This window comes from Coturnix japonica, chromosome 18 (assembly GCF_054131305.1).
Source record: "Coturnix japonica strain WE chromosome 18, WE-NBRP24, whole genome shotgun sequence".
Taxonomy (NCBI): domain Eukaryota; kingdom Metazoa; phylum Chordata; class Aves; order Galliformes; family Phasianidae; genus Coturnix; species Coturnix japonica.
In genome coordinates, this window is record NC_140680.1 from 13838423 (window position 1) to 13859678 (window position 21256).

The following is a 21256-nucleotide window of genomic DNA, read 5'->3' on the forward strand; positions in this document are numbered from 1 at the left end:
ACTACTGTGCTTGGCAGAGTAGCCTTGGTGTTGGTGTGGAAGGTGATAGGCACCTCAGGGACACTGTCATCCACATCCTCCACCCACATCTCTACCTTGCATTGTGTTGACTGGCTGTGACCTTCCAACCAATTTCTTATCCATCAATTTATACAAAATAATACTCTATAACTCCATGACCATTTATTTCAGCTTCTCATTATGAATGAAGAATATAAAATAAAACAAACATGAACACAAGAACACAGTACTCAAACACCATACTTTGCAGCTTGGACAATTTGTAAACCTCTGGTTGAATATACACTGTGCCAATGTCAGTTATTTCCAGTGTAGGACATCCTCATTGTTACTAAAGAATTCCCTTGCAAGCATCATTTCATTTTGACTAATATTTGTATGGCATGGAATTGAGTAGATTACAGAAAATCTAATCATATTTACAGAATTCACTTGACAAGAAAGCTGATGCAGGATAAGGTTATCTTGAAGATCAGCTTCTTTTTCATATTTCCCTTAAGATTCAAGAGAAACAGAGCTATGACAATAAGACAGCAAATCTCAGTGTAACCAGCATGCAATACAGTCCTCCTGCTCCATCCTGAATAAAACACAAGTTAACAAACAGGAGAGGGTCCCTGCACTAAAACAGAGAACTCTTGAACCTCTCTGGTGTGTTTTTTATGCTCTCCTTTCCCTGCAAGAATGCTAGACTATGATGCTTCTCTTTCTCCTCGATTACTGCTGGGTGAGCCAAGGACTCTGACCCAAAGAAGTGTTCTCTTCTGCTGGCCGGGGAGCTGTGTCTTCAGAGAAAGGAGATCGGCCCTGCAAAGAAGAGAGTGGAAAGCTGACAAGTGGCTGTTGGGGTAAGCAGGTATTAGCAAGAACCTGAGAGGGCTCATTTAAACCAGTGTAGTTATAACAGCCTTCTTTCCTAACCATGTTCAAAGGAGAAGGGTTAGAAGGCAGCTCTATGACGTACAGAGGATTAACATAAAGCTCCAAACATTCCTACAGAATGAACCTAATAAAGTAAAATCACTGGAAAGCTTTCATGGATCGAGGAGGAGGAAAACTTGTAATAATAATCTGAGACCTTTTCTATTCCAAGAACACGTGGTTTAATGCAGTTGAAGCAAAAATGTTCCTGATGAGGAATAACATCAAAGAGATGACAGGGGATGCACAAGACTCCACGATCATTTAAATGCTAACACAACACAAGGACTTAACAAACCCAGGACTGAGGAGACCGGGAGGACTGTACTTCTTGGCCTCATCTCCCATAGCCTCGACAAGCCGTGTGCCTGACCCATTGGCCCTCCTGCTTTGCAGCTGCCCACACTCCAACATCTCCCCTCGGGATGAAACTTCAACACTTCACCCGCAGCAACTACTCCGGGCATGAAGCCACAAGCAGAGGGGTGGGCAGCCCGCACCCTGGGAGCAGCCGAGGACCCAACGGTGGCTACAGGATCTCCTTAGAATTCTATTCCCTCTAGGATACCCGACACCACCCCATGGGATCCCTCCCTCCCACTCCCCCACCGCGGTCCCCCGCGCTCCGCTCTCTCACCTGCACAGCCCAGTCTCCTTCTTCTTGCCCGAGGCCGGCCGAGCAGAGCGAGCTCCGCTGCTCGCCTGAGCCCGGCGGCAGCCCGGCAGGGAAGCAGGGGAAGAGCGGCCCGAGGAAGCGGAACTCGCTGTTGACGGTGCCGGCGGCGAGGCGCACGTCGTAGACGTAGCTGCGGGGCAGGGAGCCGGCGCTGCTGTCGGCGGCCGACTGCGGGAAGACGGGCAAGGGCCCCGGCTCGCCCCTTCGGGCCCGCCTGAGCTTGGCGGCCACGGCGGCCGTGGCGCTGGCCACGAAGAGCGCGGACACGCAGGCCAAGCAGACGCTGAGGTAGAGGGTGAGGCGGGCGTCGGGCTCGGCGGCCGGCGCCTCTTGGCCGGCCCTTAGGTGCTCTTCGGAGAAGCCGTCGGCCAGGGCCACGGCCAGGGTGGCGCTGGCGGAGCGCGGCGGCCGCCCGCGGTCCCGCACCAGCACCACCAGGCGGTGCCGGGCCGCGTCGCGCTCGCCCACGGCGCGCGCCGTGCGCACCTCGCCGCTGTGCAGCCCCACGCGGAACAGCCCCGGCTCCGTCGCCTTGGCCAGCTCGTAGCACAGCCACGCGTTCTGCCCCGCGTCCGCGTCCACCGCCACCACCTTGGCCACCAGGTAGCCCGCCGGCGCCCGCCGCGGCACCAGCTCGCCCAGCGCCGCGCCGCCGTCGGACGGCGGGTGCAGCACCACGGGCGCGTTGTCGTTCTCGTCCCGCACCAGCACCCGCAGCAGCGCCGTGGCGCTCCGCGACGGAGAGCCCCCGTCGGCCGCGACCACCGTCACCTCCACGGCGCGCACCTGCTCGTAGTCCAGCGGACGCACCACCGACACGGCCCCGCTCTCGGCGTCCACCGACACGGCGGCCGCCTCCGAGCCCTCCTCCCGCACCAGCGCGTACCTCACGCGCCCGTTCGCGCCCGCGTCCGAGTCCGTCGCCTTCACGCTGCCCAGCCGCACCGCGCCCGCGTCGTTCTCGCTCACCGACATGCTGTACGCCGCCTGCGTGAAGCGCGGCGCGTTGTCGTTCACGTCGCCCACGCGCACCCACACGCTCTCGCGGGCGCTCAGCCGCGGCCGGCCCCAGTCCGTGGCCACGATGCTCACGTTGTACTCGCCCGTCGTCTCCCTGTCCAGGGCCGCGCTGGTGCGCAGCTCGTAGTGCTCGGCGAAAGCGGCCGTCAGCCTGAACGGCACGTCGCCCTCGATGGCGCACTCCGTCCGCCCGTTGTCGCCGGAGTCGCGGTCCCGCACGCTCAACAGGGCCACCACGGTGCGGGGCGGGGCGTCCTCGGGGATGGACGCGCTCACGGAGCTCAGCTCGATCTCGGGCGCGTTGTCGTTCACGTCCAGCACCTCAACGTGAACTCTACTGTGCGCCGACAGACCCCCGCCGTCCGTGGCTCTCACTACCAGCTCGTGGGTTCCTATTTCCTCAAAATCCAAATTGCCCGAGACCCGAATCTCCCCAGTCTCAGGGTTCAGAGAAAATAGCTGCTGGGACCTCTCTGATATCTCAGTGAAGGCGTACCGCACTTTGCCGTAGGATCCTTCGTCGGGATCCGTGGCCGACACCCGGACCACCAGCTGCCCCGGGGGGCTGTTCTCGGCCACTCGCACCTCGTACACCTCCCGTGAGAACACCGGCATGTTGTCGTTGGCATCCAGCACCACCACCCGGACCTGAGCCGTGCCAGACCTGGGTGGCGAGCCCCCGTCCGTAGCAGTAAGCACCAAATGCAGCTCCGGCTGCTCCTCCCGGTCCAGCTGCTTCTGCAGGACGAGCTCCGCGTATTTTCCTCCACCTTTCCTTGTTCCCTGATCAAGGGAGAAGTGCGAATTTGACGAGAGGCTGTAATTCTGCAAACCGTTAATCCCAACATCCTTATCCCGGGCATTTCCTAACAGGAATCGTGAACCTATGGATGCCGTTTCGGGTATCTCCAGATCGACCTCCTTCTGCGGGAACACGGGGGCGTTGTCGTTCACGTCCCGAACCTCCACCTCCCCGCGGATCAGCTGCACCGGGTTCTCAAAGAACAGCTTAAAGAAGAGCGCGCAGCTCTCGCTGTGCGGACAGATCCGCTCTCGGTCCAGCGTCTCCGTCACCGTCAGGACGCCGCTGTGCGGATCCAGGCGGAAATGCTGCTCGCTCCCCTCGGACACCACGCGCGCCTTGCGAGCCGCCAGCTGGCTCGGAGAAAGCCCCAGGTCCTGGGCCACGTTGCCCACCAACGACTCCCTCGCCATTTCCTCCGCCACGGAATAGCGCAGCGTTTCGGCCCCGCTCTCCCACACGCAAACGCACACCAGCCACAGCAGCACTTGCCTCTCGCCGCCGCCGCCGCCGCCGCCGCTCCGGCTCCCGCTCGCCGTCCCTCTCCGCCACAGCCGGCCTTTCCCAGCGGCCCCCATCGCTCGCAGCCTTTCTCGCCGGCCCCGACGCTCGCCACCCAAAAGCCCAAAGCCTTTGCCAGCAGCTCGGCCCCAAAGCCCCCGAGCGCCCGGCTCCGTGCCCCGCCGCCCTTCCCGAGCAGCTCGCACGGCTCTTCTGGGCGCCTGCGCCTGAAAGCGCTGCGGGCAGAGGGAGCTGCCGCTCCGTGGCCAACATCCCCATCCAGCGGCACAAACAGGAATCGCTCCTGTTCCTTTTGCCGATCAGTTGCCGGTTCGAATCTCCTTTCCTCTTGCACACGCGACTCCAATAATGAATTGTAAATACTCGCCGCCTTTGGTAGCAGGCTGCCTGCTTGCTCGCAGAGTTCTGCTCTGGGTTTCAGTTCTCAGGTCTCCATGCCGAACTCTTTGCTTGTTGTAGTGTGGAATTTGCATCATATTTTGTCCTTTCCATCTCTGGCATTGGCATATTTTCCTCATTTTATCTTCTTTTGAATCAGCAACTAATAAGACGACGTGCATGTGAACATGTACCATAACTGAATGTGATAACTTTTGCCAGAGAGCTCACATGGAAAGCTGCTGTAAGGAAATGATTCACCAGCACTCCTGCATCACTATCACATCAGGAAGATGATTCTTTCCTAGGACTGAATCCTAGCGCTGCTTTCTTTACACTGGGTTGGTATAGCAGCTCACCTGAAGGACCCAGGGCTCTCATGCTTTCCTGTGTGAAAGCTCTTGTTCTTCTCTGATATGACGAACATACTCACATTTGTAGCTGTGCCTGATTTTATCACATCACAACAAAGCTCTCACACCTGATTGAGAGTTGTTCCCAGCTGTATACAAAATGGTCACAAGACAGACCTCTGCGAGAGGTTAGTGTAGTTTTCCAGCTTTACAGTGAAATTGAGCTTCTTAGAATTGCAAAGTCAGGCTCCAAACTTCACTCAAATTCAGGCACTTTAGTGGCTTCCAGTTATACTCCTTTGGCCTGGAAACATGATAGGCTCTAACGCACCAGAGTCCAAGTCAGTTTTCCATCTTTCTCTACCTTCCTTCATTCCATTTTTCCTTCCCTTCTTCCGTGCTTGCAATGTATTCATCCTACCATGCATCCATCCATTTGGGATTATTACCATCTCTCAACTTATTACTGATCAGCCATGGGCCATGTAATTCAGTAGACAAAATGGGGAATACAGCTTGCAGCAGGATTGCCAGATCACATCCTGAAGTAATGGTTGTGCACCAGGTAAGAAGTCATGGCTAAGTCAGGGATCTCTCTTGCAAGCAATGCACCTGAGTGAATGGAAGCACTGGAGCCTGGATCCATGCCTCCACACTCTCCTTTAAGAGTTCACAGATGAGGGAGTGGTATCTTTCCGGTCTGAGTCTGCAGTCCATTTCAGCCATCAGCAGTCACTGGAAGGGTTTGCCAATTTATATTTCTTTATTTATTTCCTGCTATTGCTCCATTGTGTTTGTATCCTGTAAGAAGGTATCATCATCATCTTCTATTGCCATACACAGCTTCTCATTCATGTCATGCAAAAATGACAGTGACACCTCAGATCCATTTGTTAATGCTCCTAATTGGCCTTTGGCCCTTCAGAGAGAGGAGGGGACCCATAACCTTTCTTATTGTAACCTCACCTTTGGTGCCTGTAGAGCTGGGAACAAATCCAGGCAGAGAAGTGCTTCCAAAGTCACTTCCCACTCCTACTACCCTTTGTTCACAAGTGATGTGTTGCTCTTCACCTTCAGGTGAGGAAAGGGAATGAAAGGAAAATTAGGCACCTTGGACTATAAAGAAGATACTTGTATGTCACCTGCCCAGAGCTATCTGAACCATTTTCATCCTAGCAGCTTTATCCACCAGCCAGTTGTTTAGATGTCATGCAGTGCTTTAACTCTTGGAAGCATGAGCATCTTACAGTACGCACTTCTGTAATCACGTACTCCACACAGGCAGCAATACCTTTTCACAATGCAGCAGATATGAGAGGTTTGCCTCTGTGCAGTCAGTTACAGTCCTTGCATGGTTGTAGCCACTCCCAATGAGTATTTTTCACTATTCATGGTTAAGTGCAGAGACAGAACATTGGTCACTTCTCTCATTTGGCAATACTGGAAGGCAGCTGGACAGCCTGCACTTCTGTATATTGGCTCCATTCACCCTCTCCTTCAGTGGTTTCTGCAGCTTGTCACGAAGGGCTCCATAATCCAGAAAATACTCCTGCATGGTCACACGGTAATTTTTTCCATTGTGGATTATGACAGTAAGTTGACATTTACAGCCATTGTCATGTCTTATGTAGAGGGGCAATTGATAGTGATGCAGATGGTTCCCTGGTTCTGACAGCAGGCCCGGCTCAGGGACTGGAGAAACTGCAGGGTCTTCTTTGAGGGTTGGAACAACTCCAAGTTCTGCTGCAGGAACTGAAGCAAATGTAGGGCTTGTCATGGGACTTGGAGCAAGCACAGAGTGTGCTGAGCAGGTTGGAGCAACCACAGGACTTATCACGGTGGAAGAAGCAATTTCAGGACCAGACACAGGAGCTGAAGTAACCTCAGGACCTGTGTGATGGCTGGCGAAAACGCCTAGTAGAAAATGAGAGTTGGTGCAACCACACAGAATGTTTACAGAACTGGTGCAATTGCAGGGTATGTTGTATGGGTCAGAGCAACCACAAGGCCTCTCCTGGGAGAGGCACCAGCAGGGCTTGCTGCTAGGAGTGGAGTGACTCTGTGCCATATCTTGAGAGCTGGTGAAACCACAGGGCCTGCCACAGGATTTGAAGCAACCACAGGATCAGAAGGAGGAGCTGGAACAACTGTAGGACTGATGACAGGCATTGCAGCAACTACAGGCATGTTGCAGTAGTTCGAGCAGCCACAGAGCACATAGCAGGGCTTGGAGTCACCACAACAACTGTCAGAGGCCTCACAGCAACCATAGGGACTGTAGTGAGGGCTGAAGAATCTGTAGAGCCTATCACAGAAGTTGGAACAGCCACAGGACCTGCCACATTGTCATCAGAATTAGAGACCTTCCCTTCTCCTTGAGTGTGCTGAACAGCACTGATCAGGGTGCAGGAGGCATAGGCCAAGCCCCAGCACACTGCAGTCACTGGTCTCTCTACAACTGCCAGAGTGATGGCTTAACTGCTGCAAACAGCTTGTCAGTTCTTCTGGACTCTGCACTTCTTCTGGGTTGTCATTCCAAAGCACTGATAGTGCCCACTCTTCTAGGAGTCTCCAACACAACCTGACACTCATAAAAAAATGGGTGAGTTATGGCATCATGGTAGATCTCAGGGTTGTATTCAGAAAGAGTTGTTTAAACATACACAAAACTGGAAACATGTTACGCTGATGGAGCAGTAGAGACATGCAGGTTTGAACATCTCACACGTCTTTAACACTCTGAGGTGCTGTAATTAGCCTGGTGGAGAAGGGGAATGTGACAAAGAAAGGGAGAGTGAGGAAATGATGAAAACCATGGCCTGTACAAGATCCCATGTTCTGGTTACCTAAGGACACAAAGGAAAATGTTTTAATACTGTCTGAGAGACAGTTCTCTAAAAAGGAAGATCATGACAACAAGGAATGCAAACACCAGCTGAATCTCCTGAGTAACAGCTTTAACATATCTTAACACAGTGATACATGTAACAGCAAAACTATCATCTTATTCCATCCCTCACAGATGGTAAGCAGCACAACAGAGAACATACATAGTAACTAAGGTGTTCAAATAAGTAGTTCAGAGAAATGCCATCAGAAGGCTTAGAAATCATTTAGATAAAAAAGTTTAGGATATGGTCAGAAAAGGTTAAACTACGTGAGCACAGCTTTCAATTTTGATTGGAAACAATCTGGTCAGATCTGGGGTTATCTCAACACTTTAGTCCCACTTTGGGCTCCAGCAATAAGTATTATGACATAACCTGGCAGCAGCTCAGCACAACATGGCTGTTCCACCACTGCCCTTCCCAGTGCGATGGTGGATAGAACTGAAAAATAAATGAAATAAACAGGAACTTGTGGGTTAAGACAAAAGCTATTTATCTACTGCGACAACAGACAGCGTCAGAAACAACAGCGCTCAAATTAAGCAGTGATCAGTAAGAGAGCTCTTAGCTAGAATGGTATCGTGGCACATCACAAGATGCAGCACTTACATCAAAGCACAGACTCTATCAGTAGATTTTCAGTAGATTTTATTGGGCTCTGTCATCCAACATTCAACTCTTGGAAGCACGAGTATAACATAAAACACCAGAAGTATCACATTGCATTGAATTCCCTCCAGTATTAAACTTGATATCCCTGTATTTTACTAGAACTCTTCATTTAGACTTTACATTGGGAAAGAGAGCAAAGTGAGTAAAAAAGAAACACAGTGCTCAAAGAGGACTATTTACAGCATGCAGAACAAGGGAACTCCTGGTTGAATGTGCACTGTGTCGATGTCAGCCAACTCTATGGCAGCCAGCAATGAAACTAATGATACTAACTCAGTGATACTAAAAATACCTTTGCAGACAACGTTCAGCTTTGATGAACTGCTACATGGCCTGGTATTGAATAGACTGCATTATTACAGAGCCCACCAGACAACAAAAAAAGAATGCATAAAAGCAGATGCAGGAAAACGATCGCTTGGGTATCGGAATATTTTAGTCCAATTCTTCACTTGGTACATAGGAGCAATAGCACTATCACAGTTAGATACCAAATCTCAGTGTTCCCAGCATGCACCCATCTCCAAACTTAACACCATTCCAAAATAAACACAAGAATAAAGTATTAATTAAGAGGTAGGAATCCTTCCACCCACAGAAAACTCTGGCACAGCCCAGTCAATTTCATGGTGCATGTTGGGTCTCTCTTTCATCTCACTTGAAATTTATCTGTCCATGAGGACCAAGATGCTTCTCCTTGTCCCTTACTGATGGCTGAGCCAGGGGTTTTGATCCAAACTGGCATTCTCCTCCGCTGCCCCGGGAGCTGTGCCTTCAGAGAGGGGAGCTCGGCCCTGCAAAGAACAGAGCAGAGGACTAACTTTGGGATGCTAAAGGTAAGCAGGTGTCAAAGAGAAGCTGAGAAAGCTCATCTGAACCAATGAGAATGGCAGACCAATTTCCCCTCCCAGAGATAAAGGAAGAGCAGGGCGGGGACATGACTCGTGTGCCCCGGTGGCGCAGTGGTTAGGGACGCCGCCCTGCAACACTGGGGCCCGGGGTTCGAATCCCCCTGTGGCGCAACAAGTGGTAGAAGTGCCGCTCTGCTACACAGAGGTTCGAATCCCGGGGGTTGGACTCGATGATCTCTAAGGTCCCTTCCAACCCGCACGAGACTGTGACACTGTGATGATACTATGACACCTAAGCAGTAAAAAGCCCTATAGCCTTACATACGACTTACATAAGGCCCTACATATGGACCTCAGAAAAGTATAAACAGAAATCGTTTATGGATCAGGAAGTGTGGAGCAGACACAAACCGTTTCCTCAGGAACAAATAACGTGACCTAATGCTAAATTATAGAGATAGAAATGAATGTGGGAACTCAGACAGCAATAGAGGTAAAACAGGCAAAGAGGTGATGATATCACTTATACTGTCTCTAGAGCTTTGAAGGAAAAACAAGAAGCCATCACACCCACGGCCTCTATAAAGCTCCCGCCAACCCACAGAAGCACTCGGGGCCAAACCCTCGTTCCCACTCTTCCTCAACGCCCTCTCCAAGAGACCGCGCACCCCCCGCATTCCCCCACCGCTGTCCCCCGCGCTCCGCTCTCTCACCTGCACAGCCCAGTCTCCTTCTTCTTGCCCGAGGCCGGTCGAGCAGAGCGAGCTCCGCTGCTCGGCCGAGCCCGGCGGCAGCCCGGCGGGGAAGCAGGGGAAGAGCGGCCCGAGGAAGCGGAACTCGCTGTTGACGGTGCCGGCGGCGAGGCGCACGTCGTAGACGTAGCTGCGGGGCAGGGAGCCGGCGCTGCTGTCGGCGGCCGACTGCGGGAAGACGGGCAAGGGCCCCGGCTCGCCCCTTCGGGCCCGCCTCAGCTTGGCGGCCACGGCGGCCGTGGCGCTGGCCACGAAGAGCGCGGACACGCAGGCCAAGCAGACGCTGAGGTAGAGGGTGAGGCGGGCGTCGGGCTCGGCGGCCGGCGCCTCTTGGCCGGCCCTTAGGTGCTCTTCGGAGAAGCCGTCGGCCAGGGCCACGGCCAGGGTGGCGCTGGCGGAGCGCGGCGGCCGCCCGCGGTCCCGCACCAGCACCACCAGCCGGTGCCGGGCCGCGTCGCGCTCGCCCACGGCGCGCGCCGTGCGCACCTCGCCGCTGTGCAGCCCCACGCGGAACAGCCCCGGCTCCGTCGCCTTGGCCAGCTCGTACGACAGCCACGCGTTCTGCCCCGCGTCCGCGTCCACCGCCACCACCTTGGCCACCAGGTAGCCCGCCGGCGCCCGCCGCGGCACCAGCTCGCCCAGCGCCGCGCCGCCGTCGGACGGCGGGTGCAGCACCACGGGCGCGTTGTCGTTCTCGTCCCGCACCAGCACCCGCAGCAGCGCCGTGGCGCTCCGCGACGGAGAGCCCCCGTCGGCCGCGACCACCGTCACCTCCACGGCGCGCACCTGCTCGTAGTCCAGCGGACGCACCACCGACACGGCCCCGCTCTCGGCGTCCACCGACACGGCGGCCGCCTCCGAGCCCTCCTCCCGCACCAGCGCGTACCTCACGCGCCCGTTCGCGCCCGCGTCCGAATCCGTCGCCTTCACGCTGCCCAGCCGCACCGCGCCCGCGTCGTTCTCGCTCACCGACATGCTGTACGCCGCCTGCGTGAAGCGCGGCGCGTTGTCGTTCACGTCGCCCACGCGCACCCACACGCTCTCGCGGGCGCTCAGCCGCGGCCGGCCCCAGTCCGTGGCCACGATGCTCACGTTGTACTCGCCCGTCGTCTCCCTGTCCAGGGCCGCGCTGGTGCGCAGCTCGTAGTGCTCGGCGAAAGCGGCCGTCAGCCTGAACGGCACGTCGCCCTCGATGGCGCACTCCGTCCGCCCGTTGTCGCCGGAGTCGCGGTCCCGCACGCTCAACAGGGCCACCACGGTGCGGGGCGGGGCGTCCTCGGGGATGGACGCGCTCACGGAGCTCAGCTCGATCTCGGGCGCGTTGTCGTTCACGTCCAGCACCTCCACGTGCACTTTGCAGTGCGCAGACTGACCCCCGCCGTCGCTGGCTCTCACTACCAGTTTGTGCGTTTTTGCTTCCTCGAAATCCAGATTACCGACGATCCGAATCTCACCGGTATCAGCGTTGAGATCAAAGAGTCGCATGGACTGATCTGACATCTCTGTGAACTCGTACTGCACTTTCCCGTTGGACCCTTCGTCGGGATCCGTGGCCGACACCCGGACCACCAGCTGCCCCGGGGGGCTGTTCTCGGCCACTCGCACCTCGTACACCTCCCGTGAGAACACCGGCATGTTGTCATTGGCATCCAGCACCACCACCCGGACCTGAGCCGTGCCAGACCTGGGCGGCGAGCCCCCGTCTATGGCCGTGAGCACCAAATGCAGCTCCGGCTGCTCCTCCCGGTCCAGCTGCTTCTGCAGAATGAGCTCCGCGAATTCAGCTCCATCTTCTCCTTTTTGAACTATCGAAAAATGTGAGTTTGGGGAGAGACTATAATTCCGTAATCCGTAAATCCCAACGTCTTTATCCCGCGCTCTTTGTAGGGGGTACCGCGAACCGATTGATGCCGTTTCGATAACCTTTAAAACCACCTCCTTCTGCGGAAATACGGGGGCGTTGTCGTTCACGTCCCGAACCTCCACCTCCCCGCGGATCAGCTGCACCGGGTTCTCAAAGAACAGCTTAAAGAAGAGCGCGCAGCTCTCGCTGTGCGGACAGATCCGCTCTCGGTCCAGCGTCTCCGTCACCGTCAGGACGCCGCTGTGCGGATCCAGGCGGAAATGCTGCTCGCTCCCCTCGGACACCACGCGCGCCTTGCGAGCCGCCAGCTGGCTCGGAGAAAGCCCCAGGTCCTGGGCCACGTTGCCCACCAACGACTCCCTCGCCATTTCCTCCGCCACGGAATAGCGCAGCGTTTCGGCCCCGCTCTCCCACACGCAAACGCACACCAGCCACAGCAGCACTTGCCTCTCGCCGCCGCCGCCGCCGCCGCCGCTCCGGCTCCCGCTCGCCGTCCCTCTCCGCCACAGCCGGCCTTTCCCAGCGGCCCCCATCGCTCGCAGCCTTTCTCGCCGGCCCCGACGCTCGCCACCCAAAAGCCCAAAGCCTTTGCCAGCAGCTCGGCCCCAAAGCCCCCGAGCGCCCGGCTCCGTGCCCCGCCGCCCTTCCCGAGCAGCTCGCACGGCTCTTCTGGGCGCCTGCGCCTGAAAGCGCTGCGGGCAGAGGGAGCTGCCGCTCCGTGGCCAACATCCCCACCCAGCGGCACAAACAGGAATCGCTCCTGTTCCTTTTGCCGACCAGTTGCCGGTTCGAATCTCCTTTCCTCTTGCACACGCGACTCCAAAAGCCAATTTAAATACTCGCCGCCTTTGGCAGCAGGCTGCCTGCTTGCTCGCAGAGTTCTGCTCTGGGTTTCACTTCCCGGCTCTCCAACACGGACTTTTCTGCTCTCTGATGTCTCGAAATGGCAAAGTGTTGTTTCCATTGAGTGTAGGTTCACCTTTTCCTCACTCTGTGTTCTTTTTAATCAGTAAATTGCAGTTACCTTGAGGGATGGTCCTGATAGATTCCAACACAGAATAGGAGCCAGGCAGCTTAGAGGTTAAGATGCTTCAAGGATTTGATTCATCATCACTCCTGCTTGCTTTCACACTAGAGCAATTATTCTGCTCTAGGACAGAATCTGGACCATGTTTTCTTCACACTGGGTATCACACCTCACCCAAAGGACCCAGGACTCCAGTTCTTTCCCTTGTGAATGGCATCCTTCCCCTCCAAAATGACAAACATATCCTCCCTTGCACCTATGCCAGAGTGTGCTTCCACAGGACAAAACTTCCACATCTGACTGAAAACTGTCCCCAGCTGTACACAAACCAATCCAACAGCTGCTAACTGCTTTCACAGTTTGGAGATACAGAGGTTTTTTTTACACCAGAAATGATGCTTCAGAAGGGCAGGACAGGGAAAGGCAGGGAAGAGCTTGGACTTCCTCATTTTATAGGCTCCCTTTTGGTGCAGAAAGGCCACAATGAGGTTTCCCCACTTTTATGTCCAGGCTGAATAAGCCACTTTGCCTCAGCCTTTCTTCAAAGCACAGCTGCTCCAGCCTGAACACAGACCTGCACATGTTATTCCAGGTGGTTCCTAATGAGAGCAATGCAGACACAGACAATCACCTCTCAATCTGCTAACCACCACTTTTTTGATGGAACCAAGGATACAGATGTCTATTGGGGATCCATGCAGGCAACTGTGGCTTGTGTCAAGCTCTTTGTCCACTGAAAACTCCAAGTCCGTCTCCACCGGGCTGCTCTCTGTTAGTTCTTCTCCCAGACTGTACTCAAAACTGGGGATGAGCTGACAAATGTTGAACAGCTTGCATGTGGATGTACTGAAACTGTTCACATAGGCTCATTTCTCAAGCATGTGCAGGTCCGTTGGATGGCACATCTTCCTTCTATTGAATCAGCTCCACAACGCAAATAAATGTTACCAGCAGTCTTGCTGTGGGTGCATCTGATGCCACTGTCTGGATCTATTCATAAAGATTTTGTAGAGTACTGGTCCCAAGATACATGCCTGTGGCACAGCACTCATCACTGTCCTCCTCCTGGACATAGCACTCTTGAACCCAATACTATGGCTGTGACCATCCAACAATTCCTTATATACTAAATAGTCCACCATTAAAATACATGTCTCCAACTTACAGATATGAAGTGCAGCATGTCATAGGCCTTGAACAAGTCCATGTAGATGACATCACTTACTCTTCATTTGCACAAGGATGCTGTTACTTTATCATAGAAGTACACCAGACAAATCAGCAATGACCCACATGCTTTTGTGAAACAATGCTGTCTGTGTCACATCACCTCCTTTACACGTCTTATACATGGCTTTCAGGATAATCTGTTTCCTGAACTGCTGCAAACAGATTTTCTGGATCCTGCCCTTGTTCTGCTGTGGAGTTCCAAAGCAATGATGGTGTCCACTCTTCTAGAGCTCTGTTATCATCCTCCCACACAGCCTGACACTCAGACATTACTGTGTCAGGGCAGCTCTCTGGGTTCTATTCCAAACGAGGTGTTAAGATGCAGCCAACCTGGAAATGTATTCAGGAGGCAGAGCAGTAGGATCATGTTAGATTGAACACCTCAAGTATATTTTACATTCTCAAGAGCAACTGTAAGTAGCCTGAAGGAGAAGGGGAAAGGGAGAGTGCAGTAATGGTGGAAAAGGTGGTTTGTTCACACTCCCACAGACGGCTCCCAAAGGACAGAAGGGAAATGTGCAATTCTTAATGATGTCTGAGAGATGGTTCTGTAAGTACAAAGATGATGACAACATGAAGTGCAAACACCAGCTGAATCTCCTGAGTAACAGCTTTAACATATCTTAACACAGTGATACATGTAACAGCAAAACTGTCATCTTATTCCATCCCTCACACATGGTAAACAGCACAACAGAGAACATACACAGTAACTAAGGTGTTCAAATAAGTAGTTCAGAGAAATGCCACCAGAAGGTTTAGAAATAAGCTTAGGAAAAACAGTTCAGAATGTGGTCAGAAATGGTTAAACTACACGAGCACTGCTTTCAGTTCTGATTGGAAACACTCTGGTCAGATCCGGGGTTATCTCAACACTTTGGTCCCACACTGGGCTCCAGCAATAACTGTTGTGGCATAACCTGGCAGCAGCTCAGCACAACATGGCTGTTCCATCACTGCCCTTCCCAGTGCGATGGCAGATAGAACGGAGAAATAAATGAAACAAACAGGAACCTGTGGGTTATGACAAAAGCTATTTATCTACTGCGACAACAGCCAGCATCAGAAACAGCAGTGTTTAAATTAAGCAGTGATCAATAAGAGAGCTCTTAGCTAGAATGGTATCGCGGCACATCAGAAGATGCAGCACTTACATCAAAGCACAGATTCTTTCAGTAGATTTTCAGTAGAATTTATTGGGCTCTGTCAACCAACATTCAACTCTTGGAAGCACAAGAATAACATAAAACACCAGAAGTATCCCATTGCATTGAATTCCCTCCAGCATTAAACTTGATATCCCTGTATTTTACCAGAACTCTTCATTTAGACTTAACACTGCAAAAGAAAACCAAGCGAATAAAAAAGAAACACAGTGCCCAAAGAGGACTATTTACAGCATGCAGAACAAGGGAACTCCTGGTTGAATGTGCACTGTGTCAATGTCAGCCATCTCTATGGCAGCCAGCAGCTCAGTGTTACCAAATAATACCTTTTCTGGCAACATTCAGCTTTGATGAACAGCTACACAGCCTGGTATTGAATAGACCGCATTATTACAGAGCCCACCGGACAACAAAAAAGAATACATAAAAGCAGATGTAGGGAAATGATCGCTTGAGCATCAGAATATTTTAGTCCAATTCTTCGCTTGGTACATAGGAGCAATAGCACTATCACAGTTAGATACCAAATCTCAGTGTTCCCAGCATGCACCCATCTCCAAACTTAACACAATTCCAAAATAAACACAAGAATAAAGTGTTGATTAAGAGGTAGGAAACCTTCACATAAATCTCAGGCACAGCCCAGTCACTTATATGGTGCATGTTGGCTCTCTCTAGCATCTCACTTGGAAGATATCTGTCCATGAGGACCGAGATGCTTCACCTTCTCCTCCCTTACTGGTGGCTGAGCCAGGGGCTTTGATCCAAGCTGCCATTCTCTTCCGCTGCCCTGGGAGCCGTGCCTTCAGAGAGGGGAGCTTGGCCCTGCAAAGAACAAAGCGAAGGACTGATGTAGCAGATATGACCATAAACTAACACAAACGAGAAGCTAAGAAGGCTCATCTGAACCAATGAGAATGGGAGACCACCCTTCCCCGCCAAGATGCAAAGAAAGAGGGTGGGGACATGGATCTCTGACCTGAACAAGACAGCCTCTAAATCCTATAACTAGACCTATAGCCCTATTAAAACACTACACAAAGACTTCAAAAATGCAAAACCAAAAACTTTCATTGGACATGGGAGCAGGGAAGAACACAAAAAAGTTTCCTGAGAAACAAATAGCATCTTTTGGTGCCAGTGGTATGCAGTGGGCAATGAATGAGGGAAATCTGACTGCAACAGATGGGCATCACTCTCTGAGGTCATATCATGTATACTGTCACTAATGCACTGCAGAAAGCAAGTGATGCCAGGGCAATAGACTCTAGGATCAGTGACCTTGCTGTCCCTACCCCATAGGGTTTTACACAGCGCTGTGGCAGGACCCGGTGTGTCTTACCCATCTGCCCTCCTCCTCTGCAGCCCTCCACACTCAAACAGACCCACCGGGGTGACACCTCAACAATTAACCCACAGCAAGTACACCAGGCGCGGAGCCACAAGCAGAGGTATGGGCAGACCGCACCTGGGGAGCATTTTAGGACACAGCGGTGTCTAAAGGACAGCCTCCTCATTCCCATACCTCTAGGAGGATCCCCGACACCATCCCCACGGGATCCCTCCCTCCCACTCCCCCACCGCGGTCCCCCGCGCTCCGCTCTCTCACCTGCACAGCCCAGTCTCCTTCTTCTTGCCCGAGGCCGGCCGAGCAGAGCGAGCTCCGCTGCTCGGCCGAGCCCGGCGGCAGCCCGGCGGGGAAGCAGGGGAAGAGCGGCCCGAGGAAGCGGAACTCGCTGTTGACGGTGCCGGCGGCGAGGCGCACGTCGTAGACGTAGCTGCGGGGCAGGGAGCCGGCGCTGCTGTCGGCGGCCGACTGCGGGAAGACGGGCAAGGGCCCCGGCTCGCCCCTTCGGGCCCGCCTCAGCTTGGCGGCCACGGCGGCCGTGGCGCTGGCCACGAAGAGCGCGGACACGCAGGCCAAGCAGACACTGAGGTAGAGGGTGAGGCGGGCGTCGGGCTCGGCGGCCGGCGCCTCGGGGCCGGCCCTTAGGTGCTCTTCGGAGAAGCCGTCGGCCAGGGCCACGGCCAGGGTGGCGCTGGCGGAGCGCGGCGGCCGCCCGCGGTCCCGCACCAGCACCACCAGGCGGTGCCGGGCCGCGTCGCGCTCGCCCACGGCGCGCGCCGTGCGCACCTCGCCGCTGTGCAGCCCCACGCGGAACAGCCCCGGCTCCGTCGCCTTGGCCAGCTCGTAGCACAGCCACGCGTTCTGCCCCGCGTCCGCGTCCACCGCCACCACCTTGGCCACCAGGTAGCCCGCCGGCGCCCGCCGCGGCACCAGCTCGCCCAGCGCCGCGCCGCCGTCGGACGGCGGGTGCAGCACCACGGGCGCGTTGTCGTTCTCGTCCCGCACCAGCACCCGCAGCAGCGCCGTGGCGCTCCGCGACGGAGAGCCCCCGTCGGCCGCGACCACCGTCACCTCCACGGCGCGCACCTGCTCGTAGTCCAGCGGACGCACCACCGACACGGCCCCGCTCTCGGCGTCCACCGACACGGCGGCCGCCTCCGAGCCCTCCTCCCGCACCAGCGCGTACCTCACGCGCCCGTTCGCGCCCGCGTCCGAGTCCGTCGCCTTCACGCTGCCCAGCCGCACCGCGCCCGCGTCGTTCTCGCTCACCGACATGCTGTACGCCGCCTGCGTGAAGCGCGGCGCGTTGTCGTTCACGTCGCCCACGCGCACCCACACGCTCTCGCGGGCGCTCAGCCGCGGCCGGCCCCAGTCCGTGGCCACGATGCTCACGTTGTACTCGCCCGTCGTCTCCCTGTCCAGGGCCGCGCTGGTGCGCAGCTCGTAGTGCTCGGCGAAAGCGGCCGTCAGCCTGAACGGCACGTCGCCCTCGATGGCGCACTCCGTCCGCCCGTTGTCGCCGGAGTCGCGGTCCCGCACGCTCAACAGGGCCACCACGGTGCGGGGCGGGGCGTCCTCGGGGATGGACGCGCTCACGGAGCTCAGCGTGATCTCCGGCGCGTTGTCGTTCACGTCCAGCACCTCCACGTGCACTTTGCAGTGCGCAGACAGACCCCCGCCGTCCGTGGCTTTGACCTCAATCTCGTGGTATTGGGTATCTTCAAAATCCAAATTGCCCGAGACCCGAATCTCCCCCGTGGCAGCGTTCAGTTCGAATAGATTTCCAGACTCCTCAGAAGTGAACTCGTACTGCACTTTGCCGTTGGAGCCTTCGTCGGGATCCGTGGCCGACACCCGGACCACCAGCTGCCCCGGGGGGCTGTTCTCGGCCATTCGCACCTCGTACACCTCCCGCGAGAACACCGGCATGTTGTCGTTGGCATCCAGCACCACCACCCGGACCTGAGCCGTGCCAGACCTCGGCGGAGAGCCCCCGTCCGTGGCCGTGAGCACCAAATGCAGCTCCCGCTGCTCCTCCCGGTCCAAGGGCTTCTCAAGAACGAGTTTCACGAATTCCACACCACTTTTCCCTGTTTCAAGAGCGAGGGTGAAATGGGAATTTGGCGAGAGGCTGTAATTTTGTAAACCGTTAATACCCACGTCCCTGTCGCGGGCTCTTTCAAGGGGAAATCGAGAGCCGGGAGATGCCGTTTCAAGAATCTTTAAAACCATTTCCTTCTGCGGAAACACGGGGGCGTTGTCGTTCACGTCCCGAACCTCCACCTCCCCGCGGATCAGCTGCACCGGGTTCTCAAAGAACAGCTTAAAGAAGAGCGCGCAGCTCTCGCTGTGCGGACAGATCCGCTCTCGGTCCAGCGTCTCCGTCACCGTCAGGACGCCGCTGTGCGGATCCAGGCGGAAATGCTGCTCGCTCCCCTCGGACACCACGCGCGCCTTGCGAGCCGCCAGCTGGCTCGGAGAAAGCCCCAGGTCCTGGGCCACGTTGCCCACCAACGACTCCCTCGCCATTTCCTCCGCCACGGAATAGCGCAGCGTTTCGGCCCCGCTCTCCCACACGCAAACGCACACCAGCCACAGCAGCACTTGCCTCTCGCCGCCGCCGCCGCCGCCGCCGCTCCGGCTCCCGCTCGCCGTCCCTCTCCGCCACAGCCGGCCTTTCCCAGCGGCCCCCATCGCTCGCAGCCTTTCTCGCCGGCCCCGACGCTCGGCACCCAAAAGCCCAAAGCCTTTGCCAGCAGCTCGGCCCCAAAGCCCCCGAGCGCCCGGCTCCGTGCCCCGCCGCCCTTCCCGAGCAGCTCGCACGGCTCTTCTGGGCGCCTGCGCCTGAAAGCGCTGCGGGCAGAGGGAGCTGCCGCTCCGTGGCCAACATCCCCACCCAGCGGCACAAACAGGAATCGCTCCTGTTCCTTTTGCCGACCAGTTGCCGGTTCGAATCTCCTTTCCTCTTGCACACGCGACTCCAAAATCCAATTTAAATACTCGCCGCCTTTGGCAGCAGGCTGCCTGCTTGCTCGCAGAGTTCTGCTCTGGGTTTCAGTTCTCAAGTAGCCACGGCGAACTCTTTGCTCGGTGCAGAGTGGAATTTGCATCATATTTTGTCCTTTGTATCGCTGGCATTGTCATATTTTCCTCATTTTCTCATCTTTTGAATTAGCACGTGATAATTAAGAAGGGGTGCATGTCAAGACATAGCATAACTGAATGTGATAACTGGTGCCAGAGAGCTTACAGGGAAAGCTGCTGTAAGGAAATGATTCACAAGCACTCCAGCTTGCTGTTACACCAGGAAGATGATTCTCCTCTAGGACCGAATCCTGTTGCTGATTTATTCACATTGGGTTGGTATAGCAGCTCACCTGAAGGACCCAGGGCTCTCATGCTTTCCTGTGTGAAAGGCCTTGTTCTTCTCTGCTATGACAAACATTCCCACCTTTATAGCTGTACTTGATTTTATCACAACACACCAAAACTCTCATGCCCGATTGAAAGTTGTTCCCAGCTGTATACAAACAAATCTAAAATATGCAAACTACGTTCACAATTTGGAGATATTGACGTCTGGGGATTCCAAAAATGAAGCAATAAAGACAACAGTGCAGTGGAAGGGAATGGAAAGGAGCAGAAGGCATAGACTTCATCACCCTTGTTTTATAAATTCCCTGTAAGTATTGAAAGGCCACAGTGAGTTCTCCCCAGGTTTTTTTCCAGGCCAAACAAACCAGGCTACTTCAGCCTTTATTCGTAGTGGAGGCTCTTCACACTTCTGGTCATCTTCACAGCCTACCTTCATCCTGCTTCAATTGCTCCACATCAGTGCTGGTGGCCACAGACCTGGATACAGTACTGCAGGTGGATCCTAAAGAGGGCAAAGCTGCGAAGGAAAATCACCTCCATCACTCTGCTATCTCTCTTTTAATGGAGTTCAGAATACAGTTGGACATCTGAGTTGTATGCTTGCATTTATGGCTCATGTCATAGCTTTTGTCCACCTGAAACTATAAGCCCTTCTCCACAGGGCAACTCTCTGTTACTTTGTTTCCCAGACTGTGCTCAAACTTGCAAATGACCTGAGCCAATTTCAAGCCACTTCAACCTGATGAAGCTCATTCACTTCACAGGGGTTCACTTTTCAAGCTTTTCCAGGCCTCTTTGAATGATGACACTTCCTTCTACTCTATCAAATGTACCACTCTAAGAAATGTTACCAACAATCTTGCAGAGGTTACATTTGATTCCACTGTCCAGATTCCCTGACAAGGATTTTGAAGAGCATTGGTCCCAACACAGACTTCAGCGGACACCACTTGTGTACTCCAGCCTTCCAGCTTAACATGGAGCTGTTGACCCCAATCCTATTCCTGCAAGCATTCAGTCACTTCCTTATCCACTGCACGGTACACCATTCAAATGCATATGTCTTTAACTTAGAGATAAAGGTGTCATGTGGGACCATGTCAAAGACCTTGCACAAGTCCATCCGGATGATATTGCTTACTCTTCCTTTGTCTTGTGATGCTGTTCCTTCCCCATTGAAGTACACCAGGTGGATCAGACAGGATCTGCCCTCATTGAAGCAATGATGGTAGCGTTGTATCACCTCCTTTTCTTGCATTTGTCTTAACATGGCTTTCGGAAGAATCTGTTCCCCAGTCTTCCCCAGAATAGACATGAAGCTCATGGATCTGTAGTATCTGAGCCATCTGAGTAGGTCCTTTGGATATCATCCCTACTATCTATTGCGCCA

General features: G+C 54.6%; 3 protein-coding genes across 3 annotated transcripts; all 3 read right to left on the reverse strand.

Moving 5' to 3' along the window:
* Window positions 1–168: 168 nt before the first annotated feature.
* LOC107306900 (protocadherin beta-15-like) lies at window positions 169–5109 on the reverse strand. Its single transcript, XM_085518990.1, has 4 exons — window positions 5025–5109; window positions 4330–4503; window positions 1580–4251; window positions 169–828 (listed from the first exon to the last, which is right to left on the reverse strand). The coding sequence occupies exons 1-4, from the start codon at window positions 5107–5109 to the stop codon at window positions 739–741; spliced, it is 3021 nt and encodes a 1006-aa protein (XP_085375116.1). The 3' UTR covers window positions 169–738.
* Window positions 5110–8212: 3103 nt separating this feature from the next.
* On the reverse strand, window positions 8213–12610 carry LOC107320288 (protocadherin beta-15-like). Its single transcript, XM_085518987.1, has 2 exons — window positions 9818–12610; window positions 8213–9047 (listed from the first exon to the last, which is right to left on the reverse strand). The coding sequence occupies exons 1-2, from the start codon at window positions 12251–12253 to the stop codon at window positions 8958–8960; spliced, it is 2526 nt and encodes an 841-aa protein (XP_085375113.1). The 5' UTR covers window positions 12254–12610; the 3' UTR covers window positions 8213–8957.
* A 2543-nt stretch (window positions 12611–15153) lies between these two features.
* Window positions 15154–19988, reverse strand: LOC146757948 (protocadherin beta-15-like). Its single transcript, XM_085518991.1, has 3 exons — window positions 19943–19988; window positions 16753–19538; window positions 15154–15968 (listed from the first exon to the last, which is right to left on the reverse strand). Exons 1-3 carry the CDS (start codon window positions 19986–19988, stop codon window positions 15879–15881), a joined length of 2922 nt encoding a protein of 973 aa, XP_085375117.1. The 3' UTR covers window positions 15154–15878.
* Between the last annotated feature and the right edge of the window lie 1268 nt (window positions 19989–21256).

Excerpts from the sequence above, each read along its gene's own strand:
- LOC146757948 (XM_085518991.1), bottom strand. The coding sequence starts at position 19,988 with ATGAGAGTTTTGGTGTGTTGTGATAAAATCAAGTACAGCTATAAAG. Across the intron at positions 19,539-19,942 it reads AATCAAGTACAGCTATAAAG|AGCAGAACTCTGCGAGCAAG; the intron begins GTGGGAATGTTT and ends ACTGAAACCCAG. Across the intron at positions 15,969-16,752 it reads AAGGAGACTGGGCTGTGCAG|GGCCAAGCTCCCCTCTCTGA; the intron begins GTGAGAGAGCGG and ends TGTTCTTTGCAG.
- LOC107306900 (XM_085518990.1), bottom strand. The coding sequence starts at position 5,109 with ATGAATACATTGCAAGCACGGAAGAAGGGAAGGAAAAATGGAATGAAG. Across the intron at positions 4,252-4,329 it reads GCAGCCTGCTACCAAAGGCG|GAACAGGAGCGATTCCTGTT; the intron begins GCGAGTATTTAC and ends GATCGGCAAAAG. Across the intron at positions 829-1,579 it reads AAGGAGACTGGGCTGTGCAG|GGCCGATCTCCTTTCTCTGA; the intron begins GTGAGAGAGCGG and ends TCTTCTTTGCAG.
- LOC107320288 (XM_085518987.1), bottom strand. The coding sequence starts at position 12,253 with ATGGGGGCCGCTGGGAAAGGCCGGCTGTGGCGGAGAGGGACGGCGAGC. Across the intron at positions 9,048-9,817 it reads AAGGAGACTGGGCTGTGCAG|GGCCGAGCTCCCCTCTCTGA; the intron begins GTGAGAGAGCGG and ends TGTTCTTTGCAG.